The sequence below is a fragment of the Strix uralensis genome, chromosome 35 (assembly GCF_047716275.1).
Source record: "Strix uralensis isolate ZFMK-TIS-50842 chromosome 35, bStrUra1, whole genome shotgun sequence".
In the NCBI taxonomy this organism is placed as follows: Eukaryota; Metazoa; Chordata; class Aves; order Strigiformes; family Strigidae; genus Strix; species Strix uralensis.
Window position 1 is genome coordinate 1,541,452 of NC_134006.1, and position 14,861 is coordinate 1,556,312.

The following is a 14,861-nucleotide window of genomic DNA, read 5'->3' on the forward strand; positions in this document are numbered from 1 at the left end:
CTCTGATGTGGGGCAGCAGCAATTGGTGTCATTGTTCCTGGGACAATCATCTGAGGATATTAGAAAGAAGCTTCAAAACCATAAAGAACCGGAAATGTGAGATTTAGAAAAGCTGATTGAGGAAGCTTGGAGAGCGTCTAGAAATCGGGATAATGACAGGAAGAAATTGGGAAGGGCAATAGCCAGGGCCACTGCTGCTGCTCTGGATCAGCAGCATAAAAGCAGACGCACAGGGAGGGGAAGCGGAGGTGGAACGCGAGGTGGTGGAAGAGGGGGATTCAGTTCGGGGATCAGAACGGAGTTGAGAAGCGATCGGTGTGCGTGTTGTAGGGAGAGTGGCGCTGGAAGGAGGAGTGCCCCGAGGTGGAACAAGGTTCTCCAGGGCTGGGACGGCGGCAGAACTGGAGCGACGGGGACCTGGGGAATCCACCCCAGCGGCTGCGCTGGTTAAAATAAAGCTGGGGAACAGGGGTGAGAAGTTCAATTTTTAATAGATACCGGAGCCTCTCACTCTGTTTGGAACCAACATTTAACACCTGTGGACAGACATTTTGTAACTGTGGGTGGAGCCACTGGCCAGACTGAAAAGGCTTTCTTCATGCAACCTATGAAGTATAAATTAGGGAAACAAGTAGCTACACACAAAGTTATTTGCCCGGATCCCCTAAACCATTGTTAGGGAGAACAACGAGGAGCAAAGATCGGGTTTGGTGCTGAAGGGACCGAGTTCAAAATAAAGGAAGATCAATTAATCAAAATTTTAAGCTCGTCTCTGTTACAGACTGAAAAGGAGAGCACGATGCCGACAGAAACTCTGGAGCAGGTATAGCCAGGAGTGTGGGCTTCTGGAACACCAGGTAGGGCTCAGATTGCCAAATTAATAGAAACCAAATTAAAACCAGGAGCTGCTCTGCTGGGGATTAAACAATATCCTTTGCGTGCAGAAGATCGGATAGGGGTTAAAGAAATTATTGATAATTCTTTGCAATTCGGGCTGTTAATTGAATGCGAATCAGAGTATAATGCCCCCATCTTGCCTGTAAGAAATGTGATGGCCAGAGCTATGGGTTAGTTCAGGATTTAAGGGCAATAAACAAAACCGTAGAAGACCTGTGGTGGCAAATCCTTCTACTTTGTTAACTGAATTGAAAGGAGATCAGGTATGGTTTACCGTCTTGGATCTCCAGGATGCCTTTTTCTGCCTGGCCTTAGCAACACAAAGCCCAAACTTATTGGCTTTTGAATGGGAGAACCCTGATACAGGGAGAAAACCCCAGTTACCCTGGACAGTGTTACCCCAAGGTTTTACAAACAGCCCGACTCTCGTTGGGAATCAATTGGCCCCGGAACTTGAAACCTGGACCCCGCCCTCACCAGAAGGAGCTTTACTACAATATGTAGAGACCTTTTCATAGCTACAAGGACGAAGGAAGATTGTGTACAACGGACTGTCAGTTTGCTTCGTTTTCTGGGACTTAGTGGATATCGAGTCTCTCCACAGAAAGCTCGACTGGTCCAGCAGCAGGTGACCTATTTAGGATTCGGGATTTCGGGAGGACAACGAGAGCTGGGATCGGAGAGGAAAGAGGCCATCTGTCACACGCCTGAACCCAGGATGGTAAAAGAACTCTGAGCTTTCCTCGGGATGACAGGTGGGTGCTGATTGTGGATAAATAATTATGGACTTTTGGTAAAGCCGTTGTGTTCCTTGCTAAAGGAAAACCCATCAAGATCAATGTGGACCGGAGAGGTTAGAAAGGCTTTTGAACAATTAAAGAAGGAATTGATGAGAGCTCCCGCCTTGGGCCTCCCTGATGTTTCTAAGCCCTTTTGGCTGTTTTCCCGTGAGAGACAAGGCGTGGCACTGGCAGTGCTGGCCCGACAGCTGGGACCCTGTGAGCGGGCAGCCGCTCACTTTTCTAAGCAGTTGGATGAAGTGAGCAAAGGACGGCCTGGATGTTTGAGAGCAGTTGCACGAGTTGTTCTCAATATTCAAGAAGCCCGAAAGTTTACTATGGGCCAAAAGGTGACGGTATTGGTGTCCCATCCTGTCACGACCGTCCTGGAACAAAAGGGGGCCATTGGCTTTCTCCTTCCACATCTCTAAAATATCAAGCCATCCTGGGGGAACAGGATGATGTAAACATTGGGACCACTAACACTGTGAATCCAGCCTTTCCCCAGCAGGACCACATCAGAGCCTGTGACCCATGACTGCCTGGAGACCATGGAGGCTGTTTATTCACAGAATCACAGAATCCCAAAATCATCTCGGTTGGAAAAGCCCTTGAAGATCCTCCAGTCCAACCATGAACCTCACACTGACCACCACTCCCCACCAGCCCCCCTTCCTTGGGGAGGGCCCAGCCCAGCACAGCCCCTCTCCTGAGCTCCTCCATCAGTCGCAGAAGGAAGTTCTCATCTCCGCGGTGCAGGAACCTCCTGGATTGCTTTTCCCCTGCTGGGTTGTGCCCCCCAACAGCTCGGGGTGCAGGGGGTTGAAGTGCCCCCAGTGAGGGTGGGGGGGCCCAGGTGGGGACCGGGGGGGTCTGGGACGGATGGTGGGGGGTGAGAGAGCAGATCCACAGGGCCTGGAGTGATTTTGGGAGAGCTGGGGTGAGGAAAGGGGAGAAATGGGCAGCTGGGGTGGGCTGGTGGCTGCTCTGGCCTGGGGGAGAATGGGGCACCCGAAACATGGCCAAGGTCAATGTCAGAGCAGGGGCATCCCCTGCCCCACGCACAGAACACACTCCGGATACCCCCTGCAGTGTCCCCAGCGCTGGGATGGGGCTGATGGAGCAGCAGGGCCACTCCACACGCCTGTCCCCAGCCTGTCCCAGGGCCAGCCGGGCAAGTGGGGCCAGGGCTGGTCCCACACATGCACTGGGGGGTGCTGGGTGCTGGGAGGGGGCTCAGAGGCTAGAAGTGGCTGGCAGGGGAGGGAGTTGGAGAGCGAGAGCGTCCTCAGCCACAGAGATGACGGGTGGCCAGAACTTGCCCACCCAGCAGGGCAGGACGTTGGGGTCCCCCAGCTCCACTCGGCACTTGGGGAACATCGTCACTTCGGGGTGTCTGGGGACAGCCCAGGAGTTAGTGCTGCCCTAGAGCCTGGGCTCAGCCTGGACCCACAGCGCCTGGGGCACATAGGAAAGGCCCCGTTGTGCCCCACAGCCAACCCAGGGAGACCCCAAACCCTTTGCTTCGGGCTGTGACCAGGTGCCCCCACTGTGAGGGAGAACAGGGTGTTGTGCAGGGTCCCCAGGGGAAGGCAGCGGCCAGGCCGTGGCTGGGTTCTTCCCTCAAGGGCTCTGGGGGAGGATGCAGCACTTGGCCAGCCAGTGCAGCCAGGGCGTGTCCCCGCTGCTGCTCTGCAGATCTCCCTGCACCCCGCAGCTCAACAAGGTGCTACACTCGGGCAGGTGCCAGACGCTCTCCTGCTTCTGCAGGTCCACAGGGAAGATCTTATTGGCCTTGAACGCCATCCCAGACTCATTTGGGTTGGAAAAGCCCTTGAAGCTCCTCCAGCCCCACCATGAACCTCCCCCTGACCATTCCCAACTCCACCAGATCCCTCAGCGCTGGGTCAACCCGACTCTTCAACCCCTCCAGGGATGGGGACTCCCCCCCTGCCCTGGGCAGCCCATTCCAACGCCCAACAGCCCCTTCTGCAAAGAAATCCTTCCTAAGAGCCAGTCTGACCCTGCCCTGGCGCAGCTTGAGGCCATTCCCTCTTGGCCTGGTGCTGGTTCCTTGGCTCAAGAGACTCCTCCCCCTTCTCTGCACCCTCCTTTCAGGGAGTTGGAGAGGGCCATGAGGTCTCCCCTCAGCCTCCTCTTCTCCAGACTAAACCCCCCCAGTTCCCTCAGCCGCTCCCCATCAGACCTGTGCTCCAGACCCTGCACCAGCTCCGTTGCCCTTCTCTGGACACGCTCGAGTCATTCAATGGCCTTTTTGGGGTGAGGGGCCCAAAACTGAACCCACTCATCGAGGGGCGGCCTCACCAGTGCCGAGCACAGGGGTCAGATCCCTCCCCTGTCCCTGCTGGCCACGCTAGTGCTGGTACAAGCCAGGATGCCATTGACCTTCTTGGCCACCTGGGCACACTGCTGGCTCATGTTCAGCCGGCTGTCAATCAACACCCCCAGGTCCCTCTCTGACTGGCAGCTCTCCAGCCACTCCTCCCCAGGCCTGTAGCGCTGCTGGGGGTTGTTGTGGCCCAAGGGCAGCACCCGGCATTTGGCCTTAGTGAAGCTCATCCAGTTGCCCTCAGCCCATCGCTCCAGCCTGGCCAGGTCTCTCTGTAGAGCCTCCCCACCCTCGAGCAAATCAAAACTCCCACAAATGGGTGTCATCTGCAAACTGACTAAGGGGACACTCAATCCTTCATCGAGGCCATGAAGATGAACAGCGCCCGCAGCCAGCGGGGCCTCGAGAGAGAGCGGGGCAGAGGCTGGGTTGCCTCCCAGCCCCGCTCCACACCCCCCACTGCCCCCTTGCCCAGCCCCACATGCACTTGCTGAGTGGGGCGCTGCCTTCCTGGGCCCTGGGGCACTTCCCAGCAGCAAGAAAGGTGCTTGGGGACAGCCTGGCACGGCCCAGTCTCTCTGTCACCGCCTCACCCGCACCTTGCTTGTCCTGGGGACACGGGGTGGTGGGGAACAAGGCGACTGGGGGGGGCCCTGGGGCTGGCGGGGCTGCAGGTAGGCTCTGGGGGGGCAGCAGCGGTGGCAGGGTGGGGGCAGGACACCTGGTTCCTGGCGGGGGTGCTGGGTGCCGTGTCAGGGTGCAGGGCAGCGTCCCGTGACAGGGCACTGCAGGAGGGACGACAGTGGCCATCAGTGCGGGGGCTGGATGGGGTGACCCCCCCCAAAACCACTCACCCCAGAGCCCTGCTCCCCAGTCTTGCCCCCCTCAGGGGGGTCAGGCACCAGGAGAGGGACACGGAGCCACTGACCAGAGCAGGTGAGGGGACATGGGATCCCTCAGCCCCGTGCCCACCCCTGGGCCAGTCCGCAGTCAGCCGAACGATGACGGGTGTCACCCGACTCGCAGTGTGTCCCCCACCATTCCTCTGAGGATGCAGAGCACTGACCCGGCCACCCGGGGCCTGGGGAAGGGAGTGTCCCCCACTGTCCCCCTGTCCCCAGACGACCAGGGCCGGCGGCTCCTGGGACACTTTATTAGGCAGATCTGGAACGGCTGAGGGCCACCGTGGGGGGGCCCTGGGGACCCCGGGGCTCCAGAGCAGCGACAGCCAAATGGGAGCCAGGGAGGGAGGGAGGGGGTGAGGGGGGAACCCTGGGGATGAACGCGGGGCCAGGGGGCTCCGGGACAGGGCGGTGCGAGGCAGTGGTGATGCGGGGGGGCAGAGGATGGGCAGCGGCGCAGCGGAGCTGCGGGGGCAGGAGGTCGCTCAGGAGCCCTGTGGGGAGAAGAGGGGGTGAGCACCAGGACGGGGGACGGCATGTCCCCAGGGCTCTGCCCCGGTGCCAGAAGGGTACACGCTCAGCCCCCCCGCTCAGCGACCCCCCCACTCACCTTCTTGCACACGTAGAGGCCGAGTCCCAGCGCCAGGAAGATCATCCCCAGCACAAAGCCCCACACCCCCGTCAGCATCTTGCTGTGGGCGCCGTCCCACTGCAGCTCTGCGGGGCCCAGAGCAGGGGGTCAGGGCTGGGGGGGCCCGGCCCCCTCCCCACCCGCCCCAGGGGCCGGGCAGGCCCTTACCCCAGCGCTGGCTGACAGGGTGCTGCAGGCTGACGTGCTCCACCTGGCACGTGTAGGTGTCCCCGCGCTGCGGGGTGGTTTCCAGCATCACCAGCACCTGGTAGGTCCAGTCTCCGTTGGGGATCACGTCCGTGGACACCACGCGCTCCGTCTCCTCCCGCCCGTTCTGGAACCACTTCACCTCGATCTGCGCCGGGTAAAAGCCCGTCACGTAGCAAGCCAGCCTGTCGGTCTGGGGCAGGGAGCTCGACTGCACGGGGGCGACCCTCACCTTGGGCTCAACTGGGAGAGAGCGGGAGGGCGCTGGGCCGCGGCTGGGGACAGAGTCCCGGGGCCGCCCCGCACGCCTGCCCCCAGCCTGGCCCAGCGCTGGCCCTGTGCTCCCCACGCAGGATGTGCCCAGGGAGGGGCCGAGGGACTCGCGCCCCCAGGGAAGGGCGCAGGGGCTTTGCTGGGGGCTGCCCGGGGCCCTGCCCCAGCACGGCACGGACACGCTCTGCTCGCTGCGAGCCCGGGGGCTCGGCTTGTGCCCGGCCGGGGCAACGTGCGGCCACACGCTCACCTTTCCTCTCCGTGATGAAGGGGGTAAAAACCTCGTAGCTCTTCCGGCAGAACCAGTCCACTGCAGTCCGTTCAGCCTCCAGAATGTCCGGTTGGCTGTTGAAGTACTTGGCTGTGGGCTCACCCAGGGGGGTATCGGCCACATAGAGCCCCAGGTCACTGTCGAAGTGCGTGTACTGCTCCCGGTTGTGGATGTACCTCACCACGTAACTCACCTGCTTGGTGCCGTTGAGGTATTGACACTCAGCCTCACCCATCGCCAGGAAAACCCCTGTGTGGGCAGGGAGGGTGTCACGGTGGGGCAGGAAGGCACCGGGGAGCCCCCACCCCATCCCCAGCCTCCTCCCAGCCGGCCCCACAGCCCCACAGCTGCCATAGGGCTAGCGCTGGCATCCTGCCCCCCAGGGTGCCAGTTCTCAGCCTGAGCACTGGGGAGAGCTGGGGGGGACAGAGCCCCGGGGAAGGGGGGGCAGGAGGGAGTCGGGGCACAGCTGAGCCCAGAGGCTGCTCCTGGGCTGCAGCAGTGGGGGGAGCGTCTCCCTCACACGCAGCACCCCACACCCCAGAGACCCCCAGGCCATGGGGGGGCCATCCCCACCAACAGCCTCCCCGTGCCGGGGCTCTGAGCTCACCCGAGGGCTCCTCGCCACCAGCCGCGTGGGCTCCCAGCACCACCAGTGCCACCAGCACGGCCCCAGCTCCCAGGACACGACCAGTCTCCATCGCTGACACAGCAGAGGCTGGGCAAGTGCTGGGACCCCCGAGCCAGCTGCACTCTGCCCGCTCGGGGAATGGCCCCGCTCCTGCCCAGTGCGCGACTGGGAGTCCCAGTGAGGCCCAGTGAGGAGCGAGGCTGGGCAGCATCACCCGTCACCAGGCAGAGCCGGGCCCCGCAGGGCTCCCCCCGACACTTGTCCCTCGCTGGAGCAGTGGCCCCCAGGCAGCGGTTGCCGGCCCCAGGCAGCGCTGGGGCTCCCCGGGCTCGGCGACCCCAACCTGCCCCCTCCCCAACAGCCTCTGCAGGGGGGTGCAGGGCCCAAGGTCAAAGGTGAAGCCCCGAGGGACCCTGCCTGGGCGTCAGTCTGTCTGTTTGCTCTGCAGGGTGCCCTGAGCTGCTGCTCTGCCCGGGAACAGCCGAGTCAGCCTCGGGGCTCCCTCCTATTGGGTCAGAGTCCGGGGGGCCCTGACCCCCAGGCACGGGGGTGGCCCCAGCACTCAGCACAACACCTGCCCCTCGCCTGCTCCCGCTCTTGCTGCCCGCTGCCAGGAGAGGCAATGGCCGGGAAATGGGGTGTCCCGCTGGCGCTGCTGGCAGTGCTGACCCTGCCGTGCACGGAGGCCGTCAGAGGTGCGTGAGGGGGCTGGGTCTGGGGGGTGCTGGGTCTGGGGGCAGAGGTGGGGCGGGGGGTGTCCCGCACATGGTGGGGGCTGGCACCACGGCAGGATCGGGCCCTGGATCAGGGCATGGGCAGCTCCATCCCTCCAAGTGAAGGGAACACCTGGGGGGGGTCCACAGGTGCACCCCAGGGGGGCAGGGCAGGAAGGAGAGCTATGACACTCAGTTGCCCAAGTCCTTGGGGCCCTGCGGCCACCCCCTACCCCCCAGGACAGGCCTCTGTGGTCCCCACAGCCTGTCAGTGGCTCTGGGCTCAGCGGGTGATGGAGGGCAACTGCCTGATAGCACCGAGATGCCGGAGTCAGGGCCGGGGCAGAGCGGGTGTCCGGGTGCTCCCGTTCCTGGGGAGGGGGGTGTCGGCATCGCCACAGCCCTGTGGGATCCCGGAGGGAAGGGAGAGGCTCAGGGAGGGTTCCTGTACCCATCGGGGCCTCCTTTACCCCATACGGGTCACCAGGGGAACTGTGGGAAGCCCCGTGGCAGTGGGGGAGGGACCTGAGCTTAATACCGGTCCCCACCCAGTGGGGAACGTGTTGATCCAGACTGACTTCTACATGCGGGATGAGCGGCTGCAGCAGGAGGGCGGCGAGTTCCTCTTCGATTTCGATGGCGACGAGATCTTCCACGTGGACCTGCAGAAGACGGAGACCGTCTGGCGCCTGCCCGAGTTCGGGACCTTCGCCAGCTTCGAGGCGCAGGGAGCTCTGCAGAACATGGCTGTGGACAAACAGAACCTGGAGATCATGACGGCAAATTCCAACCACTCGCGGGCAAACATCGGTAACAAGGCGGGCATGGTCCGGCTGGTGCCTTTTCCCTGGGGACCCTGCACAGCACCCTGCTCCCCCACAGAGCAGAGGCACCCGGGCACAGCCCCAAGCTGGGGTCTGTGGTCTCCCTGGCTCGGCCGTGGGGCACAGCGGGGCCTTTCCTGCACCCCCTGGGTGCTGTGGCGCCGGGCTGTGCCCAGGCTCTAGGCCAGCACTAACTCCTGGATTGTCCACAGCCCCCCCCGAGGTGACGATGTTCCCCAAGCGCCGAGTGGAGCTGGGGGACCCCAATGTCCTGACCTGCTACGTGGACAAGTTCTGGCCCCCCGTGCTCTCCGTCACGTGGCTGAAGAACGGGCAGGAGGTGACCGAGGGCGTCCTCGAGACCGTTTTCTACCGAGGGCGGGACCGCACCTTCCGCAAGTTCTCCTACCTGCCCTTCATCCCCAGCCGGGGGGACCAGTACGACTGTCGCGTGGGGCACGAGGGGCTGCCCACCCCCATCCTGAGGCACTGGGGTGAGCAGGGGGCTGGGCCTGGGTCCCTTCCCCTTGCAGGCAGCGAGGGAGGGGCTCAGCGCCCCGTCCTCACCCCTCCTTGTCCCCTCCGCAGAGCCCCAAGTGCCCCTCCCCGTCTCCGAGACCACCGAGACCCTGGTGTGCGCCCTGGGCCTGGCCGTGGGCATCATCGGCATCATTGCAGGCACCGTCCTCATCATCAAGGCGATGAAGATGAACAGCGCCCGCAACCAGCAGGGCCTCCTGTGAGGGGGCGGCATCCAGAGTGCCCCCAAAGCCCTGCGACCCCCCAGCCCTCACCAGTCCCATGCCCCACGGCTGCACCACAACCCCCACCTCTCCGACATCCCACTCCCCCTCTCCAGCTCCCCAGATCCTCCCCCAGCCCCTTTCAGCTCTGAGCCCCCTCCCAGCACCCAGCAACCCCCAGGGCATGTGTGGGACCTGCCCTGGCCCCACTTGCCCCACTGACCCTGGGACAGGCTGGGGACAGGCGTGCGGGGTGGCCCCGCTGCTCCATTCGCCCCATCCCAGCACTGGGGACACTGCACTGGGTGGGGGATACCTCTGCTCCCACGTTGGCCTTGGCCTTGTTTTGGGGTGCCCTGTTCTCCCCTAGTCCAGAGCAGCCCCCAGCCCACCCCAGTTCCTCATTTCTCCCCTTTTCCCACCCCAGCTCTCCCAAAATCACTCCAGCCCCTGTGGATCTCCTCTCTCACCTCCCACCGTCCATCCCAGACCCCCCCAGTCTGGGCCCCCCACCCTCATGGGGGGCACTTCAACCCCCCCCCCGAGCTGTTGGGGGGCACAACCCAGCAGGGGACAAGCAATACAGGAGGTTCTTGCACTGCGGTGATGAGAACTTCTTTCTGCGAGCGATAGAGGAGCCCAGGAGGGGCTGTGCTGGGACTGGAGCTGGGCCCTCCCCAAGGATGGGGTGCTGGTGGGGAGGGTGAAGGCCAAGGGCAGCCACGGCTGCAGTGCCCAGGAAATGGGGGAGGCCAAGAGCCTTCGGGCAGCGAGGTGGGCGCTCAGCAAGCTCATACCCCGGGACTTGTGGAGAGCGGCCTCGGGCCTCTGCAGGGATCTGCTTGGCAGAGTCCCCTGGGCTGGAGCCCTGGGGGGAAGAGGGGCCCAAGAGAGCTGGGGGGTGGGAAGGGTTCAAGAATCAGCTCCTCCAAGCTCTGAAGCTCAGCCAAACAGAGAGGGAGGGGGGCGAGGCTGCGCGGGGGCACCGGGAGCTCGTGGGCAAGCTCAGACACAAAAAGGAAGCCCACAGAGGGTGGCAGCAAGGCCCCGGAGCCTGGCAGGGACACAGAGAAACTGTCCGAGCAACTGGTCATTGGGTCTGGAAGGGCAAAGCCCCGAGAGAGATCACTGTGGCCACGGAGGTTGAGGGCAACAAGAAAATCTTCTCTAGGTCCATCAGGGAGGAGAGGAAGAACAAGGAAATCGTGGGGCATTGCGGGAGGAAACGGGAGACCCGGTTACCCGGGCTGAGGAGGAGGCTGAGGCACCCAACCCCTTTTTTGCCTCCGTCTCCAGCGGCAAGAGCTGCCGGCACACGGCCCGAGGGGCAAAGGGAAAGGCCTGGGAGAAGGAAGAACCGCCCGCGGTAGGACAAGGTCAGGGTCAAGGCCCTGGAAGGAACTGGGAGGTGCCCAAGTCCGTGGGACCTGATGAGACGCACCCGCGGGGCCTGAGGGAACTGGGGGGTGAAGCGGCTCAGCCTCTCCCCCTCAGATTGGAGAAGTCCTGGCAGTGCCGTGAAGCTCACGCTGATGGGAAACGGGGAAACGTGACCCCTGATTTTCAAAATAGAAAAATAAATATGAAGATCCAGGGAAGTCCAGGCCTGTCAGTCCCACCTCTGCACCCATCAAGATCCCGGAGCGGATCCCGCTGGAAACTGCCGGGGCACACGGAGAATCGGGAGGTGGTTGGTGACAGCCAACGCGGCGTCACTGAGGGCAAATCGTCCCTGAGCGAGTTGGTGGCCGCCTGCGATGGGGTGACAGCGCTGGTGGTGTCACGGTGTGAGCCCAGGGGGCAACTGAGCCCCAGGAAGGTGGTCACTGGGCCCTTCCCCCCAGTGCTGGGAAGGAGAAGAATGACCGAAAAGGCTCTGGAATGGAGATAAGGACAGAGAGGGCTCCCTCCCCCCTTAACCGCCCCAGGCAAAAGGCGACTCCTCAGGGGAAGAAAACAAGACCAGCACTTTAATTCAAACACTAACAAAACCGACACTGGACAGGCAGGAGGGCACAGGGAGGGACGGTACCACAGCTTAAACCCCCTCCCCACCTTCCCGCACCCCTCCCTCCTTCCCGGCTTCAGCTTGGGCCCCATCGCTCTCCCTCCTCTCCCCATGGCACAGGGGTAGGGGATGGGGGGTGCAGTCAATCCACCGCTGCTTCCTCCTCGGGGGGAGGACTCCTCTGCATTCCCCCCCACTCCACGTGCTTCCCCTCTCCTCCACAGACTCTCTCCACCACGAATGCCCCCCACGGGATGTATTTTCCTCAAGATGCTCCGCCGTGAATCCCCCCCTCCCCATGTCACACCTCCCAACACCGAACTACACCAGCGCGGGTGGCTTCTCCCCTCAGAGTCCCGGGGGTCCCCCCCAGGCTGCAGGTGTGTTCCTGCTGCCCCGCTGACCCCCATGGGAGCGGGGGGGGAGGCTCTGCCGTATCACCAGTGTTACAAGGGGGCTCTGCACCGGCACCTGCCCCCTTCCTCCTCCTTCCTCCCGCTGACCTCACGCTGTGCAAGAGCTGTTCTCCTCCCAACTCCTCCTCAATGTGCCCCCAAAACCCCCCCTCAGCTTCCTCTTCTTAAATACGTTATCGCAGAGGCACAGCTGCCATTGCTCATTGCCCCGGCCTTGGCCAGAGGAGGCTCCAACTCGGAGCCGGGGGAGCTTGGAGCAGTTTCTCACAGGGGCCACGGCTGTAGCCCCCTCCACGGCTACCAAAAGCCCCAGCACACTCAACCCAGCACATGGGGGAAGGGAAGAGCCGCTGCCGTCACCTGCCTGGGCTGGTGCAAAGTTCTGCCCCTGTCCCGCCCGACGTCCTTGTCTCTAGAGCGGAGAGAGGAGGATTTGCCGGCTGGAGCACTCGGGGGGAGGGATTGGCTGGGTGGTGGCACTCCAAGAGCTGTGCCCAAGGGCTCCATGTCCGCGCAGAGAGCGGTGACAAGGGGGGGCTCAGCGCTCTGTCCTCCCCCCGAGTCCCCTCCACAGACCCCAGGGGCCGCTCCCCACTCCCAAAAGCACCGAGACCCTGGGCCCGGGGAAGAGAGTTCCCCCCCCCCCGCCCCCCTGTCCCCAGACCAGCAGAGCCGGCGGGTCCCGGGACACTTTATTAGGCAGAGCTGGAATGCTGACGGCCACCGTGGGGGGTCCCTGGGGACCCCGTTGCTGCCGAGCAGAGACAGCCAAGCTGGAAGCCAGGGAGGGAGGGAGGGGGTGAGGGGGGGGACCCCGGGGATGAGCGCGGGGCCGGGGGGGCTCCGGGCAGGGGCGGTGCGAGGCAGAGGTGACATGGGGGGGCAGAGGATAGGCAGCAGCGCAGCGGAACCGCGGGGGCAGGAGGTCGCTCAGGAGCCCTGTGGGGAGAAGAGGGGGTGAGTGCCGGGACGGGGGACGGCACGTCCCCAGGGCTCTGCCCTGGCGTCAGCGGGGTACACGCTCCCGCCGGACGTCCTGCCCCCAGGCACGGTGGGGACCCCGGCCCATGCAGGGAGCGGGGAACGGGGTGGGGGGGGACGGACAGTACCTGCAGCCAGGGGAATGGGGCGCCCTGAAACACAGACAGACTATGTCAGTGGGGGCGCGGGAGACGCCCTGGAGCCCCCCCGCCCAGTGGCCCCTCCACTCACCTTCTTGCGCACATAGAAGCCGAGTCCCAGCGCCAGGAAGATGAGCCCCAGCACGAAGCCCCCCACCCCCGTCAGCATCTTGCTGCGGGCGCCGTCCCACTGCAGCTCTGCGGGACACAGAGCAGGGGGTCAGGGCTGGGGGGGCCCGGCCCCCTCCCACCTGCCCCAGGGGCCGGGCAGGCCCTTACCCCAGCGCTGGCTGACAGGGTGCTGCAGGCTGACGTGCTCCACCTGGCACGTGTAGGTGTCCCCGCGCTGCGGGGTGGTTTCCAGCATCACCAGCACCTGGTAGGTCCAGTCTCCGTTGGGGATCACGTCCGTGGACACCACGCGCTCCGTCTCCTCCCGCCCGTTTTGGAACCACTTCACCTCGATCTGTGCCGGGTAAAAGCCCGTCACGTAGCAAGCCAGCCTGTCGGTCTGGGGCAGGGAGCTCGACTGCACGGGGGCGACCCTCACCTTGGGCTGAACTGGGAGAGAGCGGGAGGGCGCTGGGCCGCGGCTGGGGACAGATCCCCGGGGCCGCCCCGCACGCCTGCCCCCAGCCTGGCCCAGCGCTGGCCCTGTGCTCCCCACGCAGGACGTGCCCAGGGAGGGGCCGAGGGACTCACGCCCTCAGGGAAGGGCACAGGGGCTTTGCTGGGGGCTGCCCGGGGCCCTGCCCCAGCACAGCACGGACACGCTCTGCCCGCTGCGAGCCCGGGGGCTCGGCTTGTGCCCGGCCAGGGGCAACGCACAGCCATGTGCTCACCTTTCCTCTCCGTGATGAAGGGGGTCAAAACCTTGTAGCTCTTCCGGCAGAATGTATCCACCTCACCCCGTTCATACTCCAGTGTATCTGGCTGGCTGTTCCAGTACTGGGCTTGGAGCTCACCCAGGGGGGTGTTGGCCACATAGAGCCCCAGGTCACTGTCGAAGTGGGCGTACTCTTCCCGGTTGTAGATGTACCTCTCCACAAACCTCACCCGCTTTGTGCCATTGAGGTACTGACACTCGGCCTCATTCATCTCGAGGAAAATCCCTTTTTGAGCAGGGAGGCCGTCAGGGTGGGGCAGGGAGGCATCGGGGAGCCCCCTGCCCATCCCCAGACTCCTCCCGGCCAGCCCCACACCCCCACAGCCACCATAGGGCCGGCACTGGGATCCTACCCCCCAGGGCGCCAGTTCTCAGCCTGGGCACTGGGGAGAGCTGGGGGGGACAGAGCCCCGGGGAAGGGGGGGCAGGAGGGAGCCGGGGCACAGCTGAGCCCAGAGGCTGCTCCTGGGCTGCAGCAGCGGGGGGAGCGTCTCCCCCACACGCAGCACCCCACACCCCAGAGATTCCCTGGGGCACGGGGGTGTCCATCCCCACCAACAGCCTCCCCGTGCCGGGGCTCTGAGCTCACCCGAGGGCTCCTCGCCACCAGCCGCGTGCGCTCCCAGCACCACCAGTGCCACCAGCACGGCCCCAGCTCCCAGGACACGACCAGTCTCCATCGCTGACACAGCAGAGGCTGGGCAAGTGCTGGGACCCCCGAGCCAGCTGCACTCTGCCCGCTCGGGGAATGGCCCCGCTCCTGCCCAGTGCGGGACTGGGAGTCCCAGTGAGGCCCAGTGAGGAGCGAGGCTGGGCAGCATCACCCGTCACCAGGCAGAGCCGGGCCCCACAGGGCTCCCCACGACAGTCGTCCCCCTACTGCACCCCAGGGCCAGGAGCAGCATCTGGCTCATGCGACCTCCGGATCCCAGAGACTGGGGGGGAGCCAGGGCTGAGGAACCACCTGAGGTAGGGGGACCCCAAACCACATCCTGCTACTGTGGTCCTGCCTGGTCATTCGTCCGTGTCCGTCCATCTGTTTGCTCTGCAGGGTGCCCTGAGCTGCTGCTCTGCCCGGGAACAGCAGAGTCAGCCTCGGGGCTCCCTCCTATTGGCCCAGGTGCACCCCAGGGGGGCAGAGCAGGGGGCAGGAAGGGGGGGCCCCTCTCCAATGTCACGCTGTCCCTGCAGACCCAGCCATCAGCATGT

At 64.1% G+C, this 14,861-nt stretch overlaps 4 protein-coding genes across 4 annotated transcripts in view; 1 reads left to right on the top strand and 3 right to left on the bottom strand.

Moving 5' to 3' along the window:
- Window positions 1–5,286: 5,286 nt before the first annotated feature.
- Window positions 5,287–7,011, bottom strand: LOC141936975 (class II histocompatibility antigen, B-L beta chain-like). The gene is made up of 5 exons (XM_074854415.1): window positions 6,921–7,011; window positions 6,290–6,559; window positions 5,728–6,009; window positions 5,539–5,645; window positions 5,287–5,422 (listed from the first exon to the last, which is right to left on the bottom strand). Exons 1-5 carry the CDS (start codon window positions 7,009–7,011, stop codon window positions 5,414–5,416), a joined length of 759 nt encoding a protein of 252 aa, XP_074710516.1. The 3' UTR covers window positions 5,287–5,413.
- The window catches only part of LOC141936963 (class II histocompatibility antigen, B-L beta chain-like), a 68,945-nt gene continuing 59,435 nt past the window's right edge, over window positions 5,352–14,861 (bottom strand). The window contains exon 6 of the mRNA XM_074854397.1: window positions 5,352–5,422. Coding sequence (XP_074710498.1) covers window positions 5,414–5,422 — 9 coding nt within the window. The 3' untranslated portion in view covers window positions 5,352–5,413. The remainder of the gene's footprint in view (window positions 5,423–14,861) is intronic.
- LOC141936971 (HLA class II histocompatibility antigen, DR alpha chain-like) lies at window positions 7,469–9,823 on the top strand. Its single transcript, XM_074854411.1, has 4 exons — window positions 7,469–7,636; window positions 8,207–8,464; window positions 8,691–8,972; window positions 9,067–9,823. The coding sequence occupies exons 1-4, from the start codon at window positions 7,564–7,566 to the stop codon at window positions 9,219–9,221; spliced, it is 768 nt and encodes a 255-aa protein (XP_074710512.1). The 5' UTR covers window positions 7,469–7,563; the 3' UTR covers window positions 9,222–9,823.
- LOC141936969 (class II histocompatibility antigen, B-L beta chain-like) lies at window positions 12,321–14,401 on the bottom strand. Its single transcript, XM_074854409.1, has 6 exons — window positions 14,242–14,401; window positions 13,609–13,878; window positions 13,046–13,327; window positions 12,858–12,964; window positions 12,755–12,778; window positions 12,321–12,584 (listed from the first exon to the last, which is right to left on the bottom strand). The coding sequence occupies exons 1-6, from the start codon at window positions 14,330–14,332 to the stop codon at window positions 12,576–12,578; spliced, it is 783 nt and encodes a 260-aa protein (XP_074710510.1). The 5' UTR covers window positions 14,333–14,401; the 3' UTR covers window positions 12,321–12,575.

Coding starts and splice junctions, on each gene's coding strand:
- LOC141936971 (XM_074854411.1), top strand. CDS start 7,564: ATGGCCGGGAAATGGGGTGTCCCGCTGGCGCTGCTGGCAGTGCTGACC. Junction 8,465..8,690: donor CCACTCGCGGGCAAACATCG/GTAACAAGGCGG, acceptor GATTGTCCACAG/CCCCCCCCGAGGTGACGATG. Junction 8,973..9,066: donor CCCCATCCTGAGGCACTGGG/GTGAGCAGGGGG, acceptor TCCCCTCCGCAG/AGCCCCAAGTGCCCCTCCCC.
- LOC141936975 (XM_074854415.1), bottom strand. CDS start 7,011: ATGGAGACTGGTCGTGTCCTGGGAGCTGGGGCCGTGCTGGTGGCACTG. Junction 6,560..6,920: donor TGGTGGCGAGGAGCCCTCGG/GTGAGCTCAGAG, acceptor CTGCCCACACAG/GGGTTTTCCTGGCGATGGGT. Junction 6,010..6,289: donor CTTCATCACGGAGAGGAAAG/GTGAGCGTGTGG, acceptor GCTCTCTCCCAG/TTGAGCCCAAGGTGAGGGTC.
- LOC141936969 (XM_074854409.1), bottom strand. CDS start 14,332: ATGGAGACTGGTCGTGTCCTGGGAGCTGGGGCCGTGCTGGTGGCACTG. Junction 13,328..13,608: donor CTTCATCACGGAGAGGAAAG/GTGAGCACATGG, acceptor GCTCTCTCCCAG/TTCAGCCCAAGGTGAGGGTC. Junction 12,779..12,857: donor GCTTCTATGTGCGCAAGAAG/GTGAGTGGAGGG, acceptor TCTGTGTTTCAG/GGCGCCCCATTCCCCTGGCT.